This window comes from Ovis aries, chromosome 6 (assembly GCF_016772045.2).
Source record: "Ovis aries strain OAR_USU_Benz2616 breed Rambouillet chromosome 6, ARS-UI_Ramb_v3.0, whole genome shotgun sequence".
Classification (NCBI taxonomy): Eukaryota; Metazoa; Chordata; class Mammalia; order Artiodactyla; family Bovidae; genus Ovis; species Ovis aries.
This window is the reverse complement of record NC_056059.1, coordinates 71,751,453-71,770,547: the sequence shown is the minus strand read 5'-3', so window position 1 is coordinate 71,770,547 and position 19,095 is coordinate 71,751,453. Positions and strand designations below refer to the sequence as shown.

The window sequence follows — 19,095 nt, the reverse complement described above, 5'->3', positions numbered from 1 at the left end:
GGTTAGTCAGTGACTCAAACCTTCAGCAGAATCAGGTTTGTGCCACAGGGCAGCGACAAGGCAAGAACAATGGGCCAGGGAACTGGCTACCTAGGAGGAAAGGGCTGAACAGAACGTGCCCAGTTTCTTGCTGCCAATCATCAGGTTAACTCATTCCTCTTCCCACAAGAAACACCTAAGAGAGGGCTGGGGAGAGAGGAGTATTAGTCTAGCTCCTATACCTGGAAGTGATACCACCCAGGGTTCCTGGCCTCCCCCAATAAGTAGAAATTGACTAGAGGCCAGGCAAGAAATTCAGACAAAGGTTTTTGGGGGCTCCTGTTGCAGCAGAGGGGGTAAGAACAAGTAAAGGTTCCCTTGCTCTCGCTCCCTGGGTGTTGGGGTGGGGACTGGTTCCTTATATGGAGTGGGCGTAGGGGTGTGTCCAGGGGTTGGCCTGGAGGGATGGCTTAGGTGTTTTGCCCACCTCTCTGGTGGTGTCCAGTGCAGACTCAGTACTCCTGCTTTTGCTCCTGGCTCTTCAGAAGTAGCGGTTGGGTTTTTTGGTCTATTGGTATCTTTTCGTCCATAAATTGCCCCAACTGCCCAAACATCAGTTATTTTTAGTTCCATATAGTTTCTTTGTATTTGGTTGCTCAAGGAGAGCTTTGTTCAGGTACAAGCATTACAGCAAAAGGTCCTGGGTCCCCGCCTATCTCAAAAACATGGGGAGGAGTGGGAAGTAAGTGTGTCCTTACACATCTCTGCTGGATGCTGCTCCGTCTGTCTTCAGTTCTTTCTCTCAGTGCCGGTGTAGCAGAGTTAGCCTTAGTGTCTTACCTTTCTGAATCAGCATCACAGTCTCCTGATCAGAGGAGAGGGCTCAGCAGAGGCTCTTGGCTCAGCCTCTCTCAGTGCAGTCAGCTGTGTGCCTGGGGTGACTCCACTGCAGGGTCTGGCCAGGGTGCAGTGCCTGTCCTTTATGTAGTCCTTCCAGAATGTCATCCTGGCCCGTGTGGAGTAGCAGCCTTGTAAAGTGCTGCATTTCTGCTGCTGCACTGGTTCCTCAGCCTGCAGAGGACCACTTGCAGCAAGTTACAGGCATTAGGTGGTAAAGAGAAATCAGAATCACAATAGGTTGACGTTTACGAATGATATTTCAAATTGCTTGAGGAACCTTGGTGGATATATAACATGGGATGGATATTAGTCAGCGCACAAGCTTTTGCATTATATATAAAATCCAGGAGCACGCTCAGAATCACTTTTATGTCTGCAAAATTAAAAGGATGAATTTTAAAGCACTCATCTAAAAACCATAAAAGTAAATTAGGCTTTTATTGGCTTTGGAGACTGTGTGCCTTTTGAGGAGATCTTGGTAAATTTACTATGAAATCTTTTACACTAATTGATACCATTAAAAAAAATAATTTTCACATTAGCTATTATGTGTATGATTCTCTGAAGAGTTCTTCAAAACATTTTTACCAAATAGAAAATAAAGGTTCTTTCAAAAGGTCCATGATAAAAAAATAAAATATTAAAAATCCCATATGAGAAAAATCCTTAAACAGTTGCAGCTCAGTGAATATTGGCTTCATGTGAAAAGTTGCTTGAGGAAATATAATTTGTTTGGAAACTTTTTCTGTCAGACTTCAGTCTTGTTGCCACACCTCATCTGACTTAGAAGCTGTTTTCTAAGGAAACACCCATATATCTGAATTTATTCTTCTTTGAGCTGAGACACATGATATCACTAGACTTTTTTATTGTTTTGTATTTTGCAGCATTTCTAGATGGGCCATAAAATGAAGTTTCAGGAATTTATTTCTAGATTTTTCTGGGCGACCTGCATACCCAACCATGAAGGGAAAAAGTGAAAGATATATCAGTGTTCACACTCTATTTTTTCTCTCATATAACTCCTAATCATAGGCTTATCAGTCAATACCAGTGCAAAACTAGGTCAGACAACCTAGCTGTGTGTGGTACTGGGCAAGTAAGTCACAGTCTCTTAGAATCTCACTTGCTTTATATGTGAGAATAATAATTCCCATCCTGTATATATCAAGCTGTGCTTTAAGGACAAAGTGTGGATTATGTGTTTGAAAATGTTTTATAATTTATTGAAATACTATATACATATGAACCATTTAATATAGTTAATAAATATCCCAACAATTTGCAATGGGCAGGCAAACAGAACAAAGCAGGCCTCTGACGTGCTAGGAAGGGTGTTCAGAGAAGCTGCTTCATGACTCCACCTGTATCCCTAAGCTATAGCCTACCCTGTTAAACATGCGTGTGCCAGGGGCAAGGGTCTTGGTGGCCGTGAATAGTCCTTCATGACACATCTTCTGAATTAGCAGTAACTGAAGCTATAAATCAAGCTTTACAGATCACACATTTTTTTAATGCTACTGCTGTTAACTAATTGCTCTGTCTATGGCACTGTGCCAAGAGCTTTACCTCATGTAATCCTTCCAAGAATTCTGCATTGATGTTGCCATCCTTGATTTATGATGGCAGGAACTGAAGTTGAGATAGGTTAGGCAACCAGCCTAAGGTTACACAACTAATAAAGAGGAGAAATGGAAGTTGCACTGCTCTTGAGTTGCAAGCTGCTCAACTCCACAGATGCCCCCCACCCCATTTCACCTTATTATTTCCAATACATATTTATTAAATAATCAATTGTTTCTGATGTGACTATGCTGAATTCTATGCAAAGCAGGTTTTGTCCCTGCTTGTCCCTCTGTGCTCCTCCTAACCACACCCCGCTGGCTGTGAGCCACAGGAGCCCTGCCCTGCTTCTACGCTCAGATACTTTGAAAAACCTGATCCTGGGGTGTGCAGTCAGCAGCCTGGAAGGGTGGGAACTCAGTTTAGGTGCGCTGTTCATGGCCTGGGCTTCCTCCCATCCAAACTCCCATTGTTTGCAAACAATTGCAGGATTCTCAAGTTAGCCAATAATGAGTAAATTCAGCAAGGTTCACAGCTTTGGCATGTAGATTCAGACTTTGCAGCAAGCTGAGACGAATAACCCCTCTTTTTGCACTTCCCTCATTACTCTCAGTCGTAGAATTTTAGCAAATACTGAGAAGTTTTGTATCTGGACTCACAATGGAAGACTTAATCAGTGCATATGTGCAATATATAACTTTTTTTTTTTCCTTGTTGGAAAGACAGTTTTATTTTAGGAGCCAAATTTTTTGTCATGAGAGAAATTGAAGAATTTAAAAATTTTCAATGGGCCACAAGAATAATTCTATTTAGGGTATTGAAATATATATCCTCACGATCCTGACATTTTATGGTTATTTCTTCTGTGCAAATATTGTTAAAGCAGAAGCATCGTCTGTGTATCTTCATATTTATATTAGGCATCCAATGCATTGGAGGAGATTTGCCTCACAATTATGCGGACTCTACCAAAGCCCCAGGTAAGGTTCAAATGGTGTTTAATTTGTAGGCAAAAAACAATTGCTCAGAAATATCTCGGAATTCCTCCTGGAAGAAAATACACTCAATTTAGGAAGCATGCTAAGAGGAGCTATAAGAACGGGCATAAGTTGATTTTGTATAAGAAACAAATACTTCAGTTTTTTGATGCCTGAGAATTTAGGGTCATATTAGTGGAGTTTGCAATCATCCAATTGGAAAATCACATGTCCCCCTCAAGTATAAGATGTGTTCTAGTTCTGATGAGAGAAATTTGGGGTCATTTTGGCTCTTTCTCTCTCCCTGAATCATACTACAGATGGAGAACAGATGCATTTTTCTAAGCTTGGAGGTTAGGACAGTGTACTTGTCAGAGAGGACATTAATAATGAAAAAAAAAGCAAACTATATTGTCCATGTCGGTTTGAAAATTATATTCTTACTGTGATGTCTTGGTTTCTTATTAAAATTATTATTTGATTCTTCTGGGAGAACTTTTTGTCCTGAAGTGAGGCAATGGAAACTTGAAAAATGGCATAATGTGCCATACCTCAGTTGATGTTCTGTATCTTGTAGGTGAACTAATTTTAAAACTACCTTATTAAGGATAAAAGCCTCAGGTTTAGAAAATATTTTTCATTACTAGTTTAACCTATTATCGCTGGTATGTTCTGACTTCCATACCTCACACATGCAGTAATTCAAAGAAAACTTGATATTTTAGAAGCATAAATATTTTTGGAAACTAAGTGTTTACAACTGTATTTTTTTCTGGTGTTTTTAATGGTGACATTTTCCAAACCACGTAATTGACTTTTTATCTAATTAACAGAAAATATATGACAATGGTGTTTACCCATGAGTTTCTATTTATATTAAAAGCAAACAAGAACAGAAAAGAACAAAAAGGGAATGATATGTCTCACTCTTAAATTTTTGGAATGAGAGAGGACTCAAGAAAAGTTTATGGAAGGAAGCAAAAATAACTGATAAGTCTTACTATGCAGTGACAATTACAAATAATTTGATGTGATTCCTTCTAGTCTTCTTCTCTGCATATTCTACCATGTGATCATATCAGAATTTCCCATTCCACCACTACAGAACACTCAGGATGTTTCCAATTTTTTGCTCTTATGAATAATGCTGTAGTAGAGACCTTTTTTCATACTCTTATCTATAAACAGTTTTTAGTTAATTGCCCGTTTATTTTTAGAACAATATGTACTTAACTAATTTCAGTCTTATATTTTATGTATGACATACGTAGCACATGTTTTAAGAATTATAATCTTATAATAAATTATAAATTGTATACTCTACATTTATAATATTTTTTACATATTTCTTATTATTTTCTAATATAATATAGTGATATTTATAAATCTCTTTTCAACAGGAAACAGATGAAAAAGATAACACCAAAAGGGTAAGGTGATTTCACAAGTATATACATTTTAAAATAATCAGGAAACCTCTGATCATTCATAGTAAAGCTCACTACTATTTTTTTTTAACAGTTCTTATTTCATTATTCGAAGACTCGAAAGTTGGGCAATTCAAATGTTGTGGTAAGTTGTAGAATTACCTATTAGTGATCACTTGTATTTTTTTAAAAAAACTGTTTTTGCAATTTATCTCATAGAGCTAGATCAAGATTCATGTTTCTTTTTCTTTAAACATGTATATATAAATGAACAAATGGAATTCAGTATTTATTATACATTTATTTTATATCTCAATAGCTACAAGTACTTTAAATCTATTCATTTATTCATTCAACAATTATTTACTGCGTATCTTCTATGTACCAAGCCAAGGACAATTCTAGGTACTAGAAGTAATGGCAGTAAGTGTCATGTAACTTACATTTTAGAGGCCAAAAAAAAAGCAAATATGATTAAGTAAATCATGTTGGTTTAGATGTTGATTACTTCAATGGGAAAAGACTTATGCAAAGTCATTTTAAGAAATATTTTAAAAGATGATTGTCAAAAATGTAATTATTACCTGCATTGTGGGAGACCCGGGTTCGATCCCTGGGTCAGGAAGATCCCCTGGAGAAGGGAATGGTAACCCACTCCAGTATTCTTGTCTAGAGAATCCCTTGGACAGAAGAGCCAGGTGGGCTACAGTCCATAGGATCACAGAGTTGGACATGACTGAGTTACCAACACTTTTACTTTTTCAGAAATATTGGCTTATATTCCTAAGAGCTCCTTATTTATAACTAGGCATTTAATTTGAGAATTTACTCTCTCAGATTAGCCAGATACCAATAACTTTAATTCATTTCACTTCTAAATTGTAGTGGTTATAGTGGTGGTTTTCTAATTGTAGTGGCTGTAGTGGCGGTTTTCTTTTTGTATGCATGGATTTATAAAGTGCTAACCAACCTATTTCAGTGTTTCGATCTAGAATACTTAAAAATTACTTGACTATAATATTCTTTCTAAGCTTGTGACTCACTATCATGGACCATTTTATGGAATGAGGAACATAGTGTACTTTAAACATATGTTTACCTGTAGGAACGTGATTGTAAACTTAGTTTTAAATATTTATCTCATTGAATACAACTTCTCTTACGTGTGAGGAGTTGAAAGTTAGGTTATATGGGCTTTAAACCAAATACACATTGAACTGATTAACAGGTAACCGTTATAGACAGCTTAAAGTAACCCGTTTAGTGAATGGATTCATTGTTTGTGAGAAGGTTCCATTGAATGAAACCGTATCAGGTAGCCACATGTCTCAAATGTGCTTTCATTTTCTTCTGCTTGGCATCTTGATGTCTTGGGAACATGTATCTTAGTCACATTTTTCACTATCAATGACACATTGCCATTTTTTGTGTCTCCTGTTGTCTTGTTCCACGTGTTCAGTTTTAAATGAAATATATATTTTATAAAGAAGATTACTAGATGTGTGTATAGTATAATCTTCCAGATGAACATGTTCATGATGAAAAACTGATTCTCACAGAGTTGGTTTCATTTATCCCAGACCACTCTTAGTAAGTCTGGAAGCAGATAGGCAGCTTTTTGCTTTTCAAAGATACAGGCAGGTGTTTCCCTTAGTTCAGGCCCTCAGGAAAGAGCTTCATCAACGGAATGATTGAGATTCCCAGCACAGAACTGCCAAATTTTATTCCATCTCTTGGCTTATTATCCACGGCTCTTTGAAATGCTCACAGAGGACTGTCTTAGGTCACATCTCTCTTGTTCTTTTTTGGCTGGAACGAGGATAGTGGGTAAAAACAAAAAACAGATAGGAAGCCGTCTTTATGCCCAATGCTGAGGAGCCTCTGTGCTCATCACGTGTGTGTGTTCGTGTCTCTCAGTCTTCTGTCCTGCATCCGCTGCTGCAGCTCGTCCCACAACTGCATGAGAGAAGAATGAAGAGGTTCAGATTGGACGTATGTAACTCACTGTGCACTTGCTTCGCCACTCTGTGTGGGGCAGCCCTTTCTGCTTATTCCTAGGGGTGGTGGTTTATAAGATCTTCTCCTGGATAAGCCTCATGTAACAGCCAGGAAGCCTACAGAAGAGCACTTGTTTGCAGGAGTATTTTCACACTCAGGAAGAGGAGAACTGTCCCCCTCCCCATAATATGTCCCTTCTAACTCAGGCTGTGGGCAGTGAGGAGAGCCTGGATTAGACTTCCTTTCAAGGACTGGCCCCTCCCAGTGAGGAAACCTATTCATTCTTGGTTTGAGAAAGGACATGGCAGAGAAAGGACATTCCTATCGAGTCATTAGATAGGAATAGGAGAAAAGATCAAGGACCTTTACTGACCCCTCTGTGTACATGTGGCTTGAATGACAAGCTTTCTATCCAGGTAGTAAAGCATTAGTAAGAATAATGTTTATGAAGTAAATATATCAGAAATTAAATGTAGGTATTTTGGTTTTTTCCACAATTAGCAAAAATATGGCCCCAATTCAGTGTCTTATGTTTAAGGTAAATATAACTGAATTAACATATTTTTAAACTGGAAATTTTGACATTTTAACTGACCTTTGAAAAGAATCCTAATTCTCTCAATGATGGAAGTTTGTACACATTGTTCTTATGTAATGCCTTCCATTGTTGGAATACATTATAGTTTTCAGTCTTACGGGATCTCATTTTATTCTTTTGACAATTCTGTTGATACTTACAGAAGTATTGTTATGCCTGGTTTACAAAAAGAAAAACAACTCAGAATAGTTAAAGGAGTTTCCCAAGATCACAGTAGTGAGTGGGATTAGAGACTACAACAATTTCTTGCCTTCTAGTTTAGGGAAATATTTTTTTCCACTACGCGGTTCCCTTGGTAGGCTAATCTTGAATATTTCTATTATTTTACTGTTAAATTTTTCTTAAGTACCATATTAATTTTATTCTTCTACTACCAAAAGTTTTCAAATACTTTTAAAAATGCATACAGTTTAGGCAAATAAATTCCTCAAAATTTATTTTTGTGATCACTATCTCCTCCATAAATTCTTCACATGGTTGAACTAAGCTTCCATCGTGGAAGACAATACTGCTGCCAACTTTAATGAGAAATGGAAGAGGAACTGTAGCAGCCCCTTAAAATTTTAGAATTTCCAACATGAAAAAATCAAATCAGTTGTCAGCTTTCTAGAGATAATATATGCTTTTTGAATTAACTTTTACTTTCTGAAGAGTCTTCTTGACTTATGAATAGTGTAAGATTGCAATTTAAAAATCCAGTGTCTTAAAATACAGCAGCAAAATTGTTAGTTTACTACAACATTTCAGTGTTATTATTTGCAAAATCAAAACTACTCAGTAGTGTGGCCAGTGTGGTACTTTGTCTCAATGTTCCACCTTGAGTGAGACTATATTTTCACTTTCATGCATTGGAGAAGGAAATAGCAACCCACTCCAGTGTTCTTGCCTGGAGAATCCCAGGGATGGGGGAGCCTGGTGGGCTGCCATCTATGGGATCGCGCAGAGTTGGACACGGCTGAAACGCTGAACTCTAACTTGGTAGTAATATCTTATTGCATAAACGATAGCTCCTAAAAGTATTTCACAGCAGGCTAGGTTTCCTAGGAATCTATGAGAAAAGAAAGTAAAACACGAATTTAAAAAGAAATTACATTTAAGTATTTTTTCTGGGCCTAAATCACCGAATTTTAAACCATATTTTTGATAGTGAAATATTTTGGGTTCTTAAGTGAATTTTCAGTTTTTAGTAGAGTCAAACACTTTCCTTACATTTTCTTTGCTGGACATCCTTACCTCCATCCGAACATGGTTTTTAGCATTACCTCCCAAATTCTTTTATATACTGTTCTATTGCCAATGATAAGACTAAAAAGAACTGTGTGTTTGAGTTTGAAAACTTTAAATTTGGGTACATTTTAACTTATATGTTATCCTATCTTTCTTTTTCTCTGCTTAATATAAAATACATAGCTGTTTTTATATAACCAAATAAATACATAGTTTTTATATTTACATTTTTAAATATTAAAATTTTCCATCTTTAAAGTACTTTGAGGGGGATTTATAGTCAGGATGAGAACTAGATATAGAATGTTCAGAATTTAATATACATTTGTTATAAAGCAAGGATTTCAAAATTTTAATAGCTGTCAGGGACATTTCTTAAAATCTAAAAATATGATTATGTTTATGGAATATTTGAAAAGGGTCTTGGTGACAAATTTCATAGTGATTACTGTCCTGATACTTATATAAGTAGTTTTTGAAAATAGGAAGCTACAAGAACCAACTCTATAGAAATCATAAAATGTTGCATATTTTTCTATTAAGTTTGAAATGAAATGTTTGAAAAAAGAAACAGTTCAAAATATATCCACAGTCAATAATCAGTTTGTTCCTACTTTTTTTTAATTACCATTTCAGTGGATATAAGTATATGGGGAAAATTTCCTCTGAAGTCTCAATGAATAAATATAGTTTACCAAAGTTATCCCTCAATTTCAATTTAAATTCCTGTATTTGTATATTTTAGCTATGACACAGTTCTATTTTATATTTTTTGCCTGTTCATTGGTTAGCACATACAACATGTACTATAAAGAATTTATTTTATTCTAACAAAATGCTGAAAGGAGATTATAAATATAGTTACTTATCTATGAAATGTCTTCTGCCTACTTGTTGATGAATATACATATAATTGACAAATTTCCTGAATATAGAATCTGTTAGACTGTTAAGGAAATTAGATTAAAATACAACACTCTGATCTTACTGCTAGTATCACTGAAGATTCTTCAGGTGTAAATACAAAAATTACTTAATGATATGAATTATATACCCAAATCCTTGATTCCCTCTTTATTTAATTATGGTGGTTGAAAATAACTATATCCTCAAGAAGCATTTGCACTTACTTTTACTGTTTGATTTTTAATATCCTCATTTTCTCCTCCAGGAAGAATTCCAAGGTCCTATTGCAAGCCAAAGTAGAAGATACTTTTTATTCAGGGTATGCATGTACTATAATTCTTTAAAAATTCAATCAATATCAGCATTGAAAAGTATTTTCACTGTGTATTTATTTATATTGACTTGTAAGTTTTAATTGTTTTTAAGTTTATCCCAAGATATTTGATATCAAGTTTACAGTCTGAGATTCACTTCTGTTACCACATTATTGCTCTAATATTATGATCTCTGATCTCTTCTCTAATCCAGTATTCATGTTAGTAAATACCCCAAATGGCATTCACTTGTTTCATAGTTAAGTTCCATAATGTTTCATGTGCAGGAAATAAGTGTCTCAAAGGTGTATTACTCCTGAAGTTTTCTTTTTTTTTTGGCTGCACCATGTAGCATTCAGGATCTTAGTTCTGTGAACAGGGATTGAACCATGCCTTCAGCTGTGGAAGCACAGAATCTTAACCACTAGACCACTAGGGAAGTCCTGATATTACTCCTTAAGTTCTAATGAAATATTGAGCTAAAGAAATATTAGCCAATGGAATATTTAGCTAAGGAATGTCAACATTATTATAAAGTCTAAGCAGAGCTATGTAGTAAGATTTGTATTTTGGAAACTAATTCTAACAATAGATTGGAGGAGAATGGACTGAAGGAAGAAAGAAAATAATAGATAAGGTAAACATAGATAAGGAAGAAATAATACCACTCATTGAGATCGTTAGTCTGCTTTCTATGAAAATTAACTTCCCTCCTCAGTTACATTGCTTTGTTTCTAACTTACTATTTTCCAGCCACGCAATGGAAGAAGATCAGAAGGTTACATTTAACATGGTATGTATATCGCAATTCAGCTCAGTTTGAAAATTTCTGTGATTTTCACATCTTCACAAATTAACCTATGCTCAGTATATTTCTATTATTTGATTAATGTATAAGTTAATATTCTATATAAACACTGCAAAGATAGAGGCTGTGAGGACTTAATACAATAGAAAATGCTAGTATTTTGGGACCAGATTTTCTTTGTCCATGTTGTATGCGCCTCACACTATGTCACAATAGTCATCATCAGTTTTGCAGACATTGACCTAATCATCATTTACTGCACAAGTAGAATATGTCAGAGGTTGTATATTTATTTTGGTAATCAGTATCCACATTAGTGTGCCAGAACTTACAGACTGAATGCCTTTCTGTCCTCCAAGTAACCTATATTCAAAAATTCTTTGTAAGAGTTGTGTTTACCATCTTTAGAGAACTAGAAAAACGTGAAAAGACAGGAGAACATGACTTCTGCTTCAGTACTCCCAGAGTTTCCATATCTGTGTCAGAGATACAATAGACCCTTAGTAGCTATTGAATGGCCCCACACATACTTAATAAATATGTTAATCATAATGCTTATACTATAAATTTTAAAATTAAATGCACACTGATAGATTTACACCAGAGATATAAAACAATATTCTACTAACTTAAGTGAAGTCACTCAGTCGTGTCCGACTCTTTGTGGCCCCTTGGACCGACTGTAGCCTACCGGGCTCCTCCGTCCATGGGATTCTCCAGGAAAGAGTACTGGAGTAGGTTGCCATTTCCTTCTCCAGGGAAACTTCCCGACCCAGGGATCAAACCCAGGTCTTCTGCATTGTAGGCAGATGCTTTACCGTCTGAGCCACAAGGGAAGCTAACTTCAGTACAGTTCAGTTCAGTCACTCAGTCGTGTCTGACTCTTTGTGACCCCATGAATCGCAGCATGCCAGGCCTCCCTGTCCATCACCAACTCCTGGAGTTCACTCAGACTGACGTCCATTGAGTCTGTGATGCCATCCAGCCATCTCATCCTCTGTTGTCCCCTTCTCCTCCTGCCCCCAATCCCTCCCAGCATCAGAGTCTTTTCCAATGAGTCAGCTCTTTGCATGAGGTGTCCAAAGTACTGGAGTTTCAGCTTCAGCATCATTCCTTCCAAAGAAATCCCAGGGCTGATCTCCTTCAGAATGGACTGGTTGGATCTCCTTGCAGTCCAAGGGACTCTCGAGAGTCTTCTCCAAGACCACAGTTCAAATCCATCAATTCTTTGGTGCTCAGCTTTCTTCACAGTCCAACTCTCACATCCATACATGACCACAGGAAAAACCATAGCCTTGACGAGACGGACCTTTGTTGACAAAGTAATGTCTCTGCTTTACAATATGCCATCTAGGTTGGTCATAACTTTTCTTCCAAGGAGTAAGCGTCTTTTAATTTCATGGCTGCAGTCACCATCTGCAGTGATTTTGGAGCTCCAAAAAAGCCTGACACTGTTTCCACTGTTTCCCCATCTATTTCCCATCCTAAATGCAGATTCTATGCTGAACATACTTTTGCAAATATTTCATTCATATAATTTAATCTCAACCCTTGAGTACATATTTATCTCAAGAATGTAAAATTCCTAATATTTTTTCATAGAAACAAAAATCAAATCACATATTTTAACTAAAAAAGATAACACCAAAATTATACAATTTCTAGAAAATGAAGGTAATGAAAACACACATATTAAAACTTATGGACTCTGACAGAACCATATTTTGTGGAAAATTCAAGACTTTAAGCACTATCAAGGAAGAAAGCCATGAAATTAAAAGACGCTTGCTCCTTGGAAGAAAAGTTATGACCAACCTAGACAGCATATTAAAAAGCAGAGACATTACTTTGACAACAAAGTTCCGTCTACTCAAAACTTTGGTTTTTCCAGTAGTCATGTATGGATGTGAGAGTTGGACTATAAAAAAAGCTGAGCACCAAAGAATTGATGCTTTTGAACTGTGGTGTTGCAGAAGACTCTTGAGGGTCCCTTGGACTGCAAGGAGATCCAAAGGAATTCATCCTAAAGGAAATCAGTCCTGAATATTCATTGGAAGGGCTGATGTTGAAGCTGAAACTCCAATATCTTGGCCACCTGATGCGAAGAACTGATTCATTTGAAAAGATCCTGATGCTGGGAAAGATTGAGAGAGGGAGGAGAAGGGGATGATAGAGGATGAAATGGTTGGATGGCATCACCAACTCAAAGGACATGAGTTTGGGTAAACTCCATGAGTTGGTGAAGAACAGGGAGGCCTGGCACACTGCAGTCCATGGGGTTGCAAAGAGTTGGACACAACTGAGCGACTGAACTGAACTGAAGCAAGAAAGAGTGAGCGAATTAGGAATTTAAGTCAATAAGTCAAAAAGAACAATGAGGTAAACCTCAGGAAAGCAGAGGAAGAATTATAAAATGGAAGATGAAATTAATTGATTATAAAATAGTAAAACACAAGAACTTGTAAATAGACCAAATATCTGATTTTTTAATAAAATGTGTAATAAACTCTCTTAATTTTCCTAGCCTGATAATCAATGAAAAAGAAATAAGCCATAAATACACAAAAATACAAATAAAAAGAGAGAAATTAAAACAGATATAAAAGTAATGGGAATCATAAAAGTACTTTGCAATCACTGTGGCTATCAGTTTGAAAACCTAGATAAAATGGAGGTTGTATAACAAATTAGCTGCTACCAAAATTGACCTCAGAAAAAAAGAAAAAAAAATCTAACTAGACCGATGACATTATGGGGGAAAAATTGAGAACGTCATCTGGGAACTCTCCCTTCAAGGTACTAGGTCAAGAAATTGTGGATTTCCCAGCTCAGAGAAGGAAGAAAAATTTCAAATACTTTTATGAAGTCAGCAAATACTAATACCAAAACCTTACAAAGTTAGTATAAGAAAGGAAACTGTAGGTCAATTTTATTGATAAATATCAATGCAAACATTTAAAAATACAGAAAATAGTATTCAGCAATATATTGAAAGAATTATATAACCCCATGAAATGAAGTTCATTCCATCAACTAAGATGGTTCAACATTAGGAAGTGTATGAACATATTTTCACCTTTAAAAGAAAAATTATATAATCAATTCAGTACAGGTATACCTCCATTTTATTGCACTTTGCTTTACTGCACCTCACAGATATATTTTTTACAATTTGAAGGTTTGTGGCAACTCTGTGTTGAGCAAGTTTATCATTGACATTTTTTTCCAATGGCGTTTGCTCAATTCATGTGTTATGTCTCATTTTGGTAATTCTTTTAATATTTCAAAGCTTTTTCATTATCACTATATTTTTTACAGTGATCTTTGATTCTACTATTGTAATTGTTTTGGGGCTGCCATGATCCACATCCATGTAAGGTGGCAAAGTTAATTGACAAATGTGTGTGTTCTAACTGCTCCACTGACCAGCGATTCCATTGCCACTCTCCCTCTTGTTGGGCTTCCCTATTCCCTGAGATACAATTCAGTTTTGAAAGAAGTGCTGCTATGAATAAAATGCTGTCAAACAGCATTGTTTGCTACAGAGAAATTGTTCCTGAAAGGAAGAGTCAATCAATGTGGCAAACTTCATTGTTATTTTAAGAAAATGCCACAGCCACCACAGCCTTCAGTGACTTCAGCAGCTATCAACATGGGGGCAAGACCCTCCACCAGCAAAGAGATTATGACTCGGTGAAGGCTCAGATAGTGGTTAGCAACTTTCAGCAGTAAAGTATTTTTAAATTGAGGTATGTGCATTGGGTTTTTTTGGACATGATGCTGTTGCACACTTAACTATTGTATATTATAAACATAACTTTTACATGCACCAGGAGACCAAAAAATTTGTGACTTTTTTAATTGAGAGAGTCACTGGAACCAAACCTGCCGTGTCTCTGAGGTATGCCTATAGATACTTTGGTAAAGTGCCACATACATTTCTTATGTTTTCAAAGAAGATCCTATAGAAAGAAATTAGGAAAGAAATTAACAATATTTATATAATGGTTTCAAACAAACTCAGTGGAAAGCTTGATAGTAAAACATTTTGGAGTATTTCTATTAACATCAGAAACAAAACAAGGATGCTCTGTCTCCTTTTATTTCATGTAGTTCTTAATGCAATAGCCAATTCAGTTAGACAAGAAAAAAATAAAAGATACAAATATTGGAAAAGTGAAGAAAAAATTTCATGTGCTCATGGGATATACTTATGAGCTTGAATCAACTATATTTGGTATTAACTCATGTTTCAACAAAGGCTTATGTTACATCAAGAATATGAGCAAACATTCCTAATTTTTACTTGTTTCAAGGAACTAGAACAAAGAGTAATGATAAAGAAATATCTTTTATAATATTATAAATATTAAGACATTATAAAATGTGGACACAAAAATTTAACACCAAGTTGGAAAAGTGTCTGATTTTAACACCAAACTAAGTGCAAAAATGAGTGAAGTTGCTCAGTCATGTCTGACTCTTTGCGACCCCATGAACTGTAGCCTACCAGCCTCCTTTATCCATGGAATTTTCCAGGCAAGAGTACTGGAGTGGGTTGCCATTTCCTTCCCCAGGGCATCTTCCCAATCCAGGGATCAAACTTGGGTCTCCTGCATTGCAGGCAGACACATTACCATGTGAGCCACCTGGGAAGCCCATTTATAGAGATGTCTATACTAAAGGAAGTATATATAGACTTGTATATGTATACATTCATATACCCATCTGTACTTAAACTTTTCTTTTCTTTTCTTTTTTAAACAGAATGCCAGCTATATTCTGCAGAATCAACGCTATGGGCTATAAAATGTACTGACTTTTATTTCTTTTCTTCTGAAAAGCAATCCTTGCTAAGTTTAACAAGTTCAAGAATCCCTGTGTTGTAAACATTCTTAGTAAAAGTTGACTGAGATTGTAAATGTTTAATTTATTGAAAATTAAAGAAGCATCTTAAAATATTTTTTCTTAGTGTTTAATGATAAATAGTGTATAATAAAGCTGGAAATAATTATGTTCCCTAGATTCTTGAAGCTGTTGATGCTACTCATATACAGTGCTCTTTAGTTATTTCTATGTAAGACACTTAGTAGAGTTGAGTTTTAAGGAGCTATTTTAATTTTTTCTGTTTGGATTTCATCAGCAACAAAATACCAGCTCTTATAAAATACCAGAATGTCAAAAAGCTAGAAATCTTAGAATGTGCACGCCAACTAAAACTATTACTAGTTGGAGGATTTGGCCATGATTAATCCAATAGCCCAATATGCAAGTTTTTATTTATACACCATAAAGTAGTCTGATTGCTGCAAACATATCAAGAGCCAGCTTTTTCTACCAAGTAGCAGTATTAAGTTTATCTGTTTAAATGTTTTATTGGAATATACTTGATATACAATGTTGTGTTAGTTTCTACTGTAGAGCAAAGTAAACCAGTTATACACATGTACATATATCCACTTTTGTAAAGATTCTTTTCCCATATAGGTCATTACAGAGTATTTGGTAGAGTTCTCTGTGCTATACAGTAGGTCCTTATTAGTTATCTAATTGTTTCACCCTGCAGCATCTAAAAGGCAACGAGCCTTGTCCATTACCAGAAAGAATACACTCTTACTAGTAGAGAATCATGAACACAGTGGGTGAACTTTTTATATCAAATAAGTGTTTAGTGGGCACAACTAATGTCATGTGGATGTTGAGATTATCTCCCTTCAGTTTCCCCTGGGTTTCCCCTTCTGATCTGGCCTCTTGGAGGAATGTCTTCTCTACTGGCAGGTTGCTAACTGATTAGAGAAGCCTGGCTCCCTGTGTGGGTAGGATTAGGTCTTACATTCTTCAGAGTATCTAATAAACTTTTGTCTTACCAATGATGACCACTGATTATAGCCTAAATTATGCCTTTTACTAACAGAGTCCCTGAATTTCACTTCTTGTCAACCCATGTGAAAAACATAAGAAAGAAGGAGCAGAAGAGAACAAAAAATATCTTCTTTAAAAAATGAATTGACTTGACAAGATGGGAACTTGAGACCCAGAGTGTTGCCAGAGCTGCTCTAGGTCTTTGCTCAAAACCTGCCAACCCCCACCTTTAGCAAGAGTTAATATAAATCTTTAAACTAAAGGCTCCAGAGATAATAAAGGAAGGTACAAACAAAAACCAGATGCAACCAGCTGGGACCAAGATGTTCACAGATCTGACCTCCAAGAGACTCTGCATCTCATTATACATTCATTTTACCATATTATCATATTAAATGACATGACTTCTGATGGCTAAGACCTGACATTAAGAACCAAAAAGGATAAAAAGGAGTGGCACTCCATACCCCAGAAGACTAATGCATATGCCTTCCCATCATTAGCCTCACTCCTCCTCCCTTTGTCTTTACTCTAAAATTAAATCCCTCTCCTTATCTGGGCAAGAAGTTAATCTGTGAACTTAGTTTCCGCTTCTCCATTTGGCCACTGAGCAAAGCTTGTGCTCTGTCTATCTCAGCTTTGGCTTCCTTATTGGGCTGATGGAACTTGAAGGGATAAAGAAACCACTCCCTGCCAAGACAGAGAACCAGTGCCTGTTTAGGGCCTGAGCAGGGTCCACAGGACTTAACTTGCTAAGGAACGAGCTCTAAAGCCCCAGATGTACAGGGCAACCTGAGCTAGTGTTATGCACAGTAATTCAACTAGCCTGGATTTGGGAGGGTCAGAATAAGAAAGGGAGTTCAGTTCAGTTCAGTTCAGTCGCTCAGTCGTGTCCGACTCTTTGCGACCCCATGAATCACAGCATGCCAGGCCTCCCTGTCCATCACCAACTCCTGGAGTTCACTCAGACTCACATCCCTCGAGTCCGTGATGCCATCCAGCCATCTCATCCTCTGTCGTCCCCTTCTCCTCCTGCCCCCAGTCTCTCCCATCATCAGAGTCTTTTCCAATGAGTCAACTCTTCCCATGAGGTGTCCAGAGTACTGGAGTTTCAGCTTTAGCATCAGTCCTTCCAAAGAAATCCCAGGGTTGATCTCCTTCAGAATGGACTGGTTGATTCTCCTTGCAGTCCAAGGGACTCTCAAGAGTCTTCTCCAACACCACAGTTCAAAAGCATTAATTCTTCGGCGCTCTGCCTTCTTCACAGTCCAACTCTCACATCCATACATGACCACTGGAAAAACCATAGCCTTGACTAGATGGACCTCAGTCAGCAAAGTAATGTCTCTGCTTTTGAATATACTATCTAGGTTGCTCATAACTTTTCTTCCAGAGAGTAAGCGTCTTTTAATTTCATGGCTGCAGTCACCATCTGCAGTGATTTTGGAGCCCCCCAAAGTAAAGTCTGACACTGTTTCCACTGTTTCCCCATCTATTTCCCATGAAGTGATGGGACCAGATGCCATGATTTTCGTTTTCTGAATGTTGAGCTTTAAGCCGAATTTTTCACTCTCCTCTTTCACTTTCATCAAGAGGCTTTTAGCTCCTCTTCACTTTCTGCCATAAGGGTGGTGTCATCTGCATATCTGAGATGATTGATATTTCTCCCAGCAATCTTGATTCCAGCTTGTGTTTCTTCCAGTCCAGTGTTTCTCATAATGTACTCTGCATAGAAGTTAAATAAGCAGGGTGACAATATACAGCCTTGACGTACTCCTTTTGCTATTTGGAACCAGTATGTTGTTCCATGTCCAGTTCTAACTGTTGCTTCCTGACCTGCATACAGATTTCCCAAGAGGCAGGTTAGGTGGTCTGGTATTCCCATCTCTTTCAGAATTTTCCATAGTTTCTTGTGACCCACACAGTCAAAGGCTTTGGCATAGTCAATAAAGCAGAAGTAGATGTTTTTCTGGAATTCTCTTGCTTTTTCCATGATCCAGCGGATGTTGGCAATTTGATCTCTGGTTCCTCTGCCTTTTCTAAAACCAACTTGAACATCAAGGAGTTCACGGTTCACATATTGCTGAAGTCTGGCTTGGAGAATTTTGAACATTACTAGCACATGAGATGAGTGCAATTGTGTGGTAGTTTGAGCATTCTTTGGAGTTGATGGCTAATTTAAGCAGTTCCCAGGGCCTCTTGGAAATCTAGTGAAACTTAAGGCCACTTAATGTTTGGAGGTGCTTTCATGATAGTACAAAGAAGAAGAAAGAGGAGGAGAAAAAGAAGGAGGGAGGAAGGTGGGAAGAAGAGGGTGGAGAGGGGAGGAGGAGGCAGGAAATAAGAAAAAGAAGAAAATATAACAAAACACTTATGGGCCATTGGGGGTGCAGAATTTGCATTAACTGGACGCTACAGATGGAGTGGTCCAATGCTGAGCCCGAGTTTAAAACTATCACTAAAACCATTTTTTCTTTTTCAAATCTTTTCACATCTTTGTGATTATGGGTATAACCGTGTTTGGCAATAGCATCTG

At 36.9% G+C, this 19,095-nt stretch overlaps 1 protein-coding gene across 2 annotated transcripts in view; it reads left to right on the top strand.

The window, feature by feature from the left end:
* The window catches only part of NMU (neuromedin U), a 30,382-nt gene extending 14,677 nt beyond the window's left edge, over window positions 1-15,705 (top strand). The window contains exons 4-10 of one of the 2 annotated variants that reach the window (XM_042251418.2): window positions 3,363-3,422; window positions 4,820-4,849; window positions 4,941-4,991; window positions 6,764-6,838; window positions 9,841-9,894; window positions 10,643-10,682; window positions 15,465-15,705. In XM_042251418.2, the coding sequence (XP_042107352.1) occupies window positions 3,363-3,422; window positions 4,820-4,849; window positions 4,941-4,991; window positions 6,764-6,838; window positions 9,841-9,894; window positions 10,643-10,678 (306 nt within the window). In that variant the 3' untranslated portion in view covers window positions 10,679-10,682; window positions 15,465-15,705. The remainder of the gene's footprint in view (window positions 1-3,362; window positions 3,423-4,819; window positions 4,850-4,940; window positions 4,992-6,763; window positions 6,839-9,840; window positions 9,895-10,642; window positions 10,683-15,464) is intronic. The other variant, XM_027971397.3, reaches the window with a different exon arrangement.
* Window positions 15,706-19,095: the final 3,390 nt, after the last annotated feature.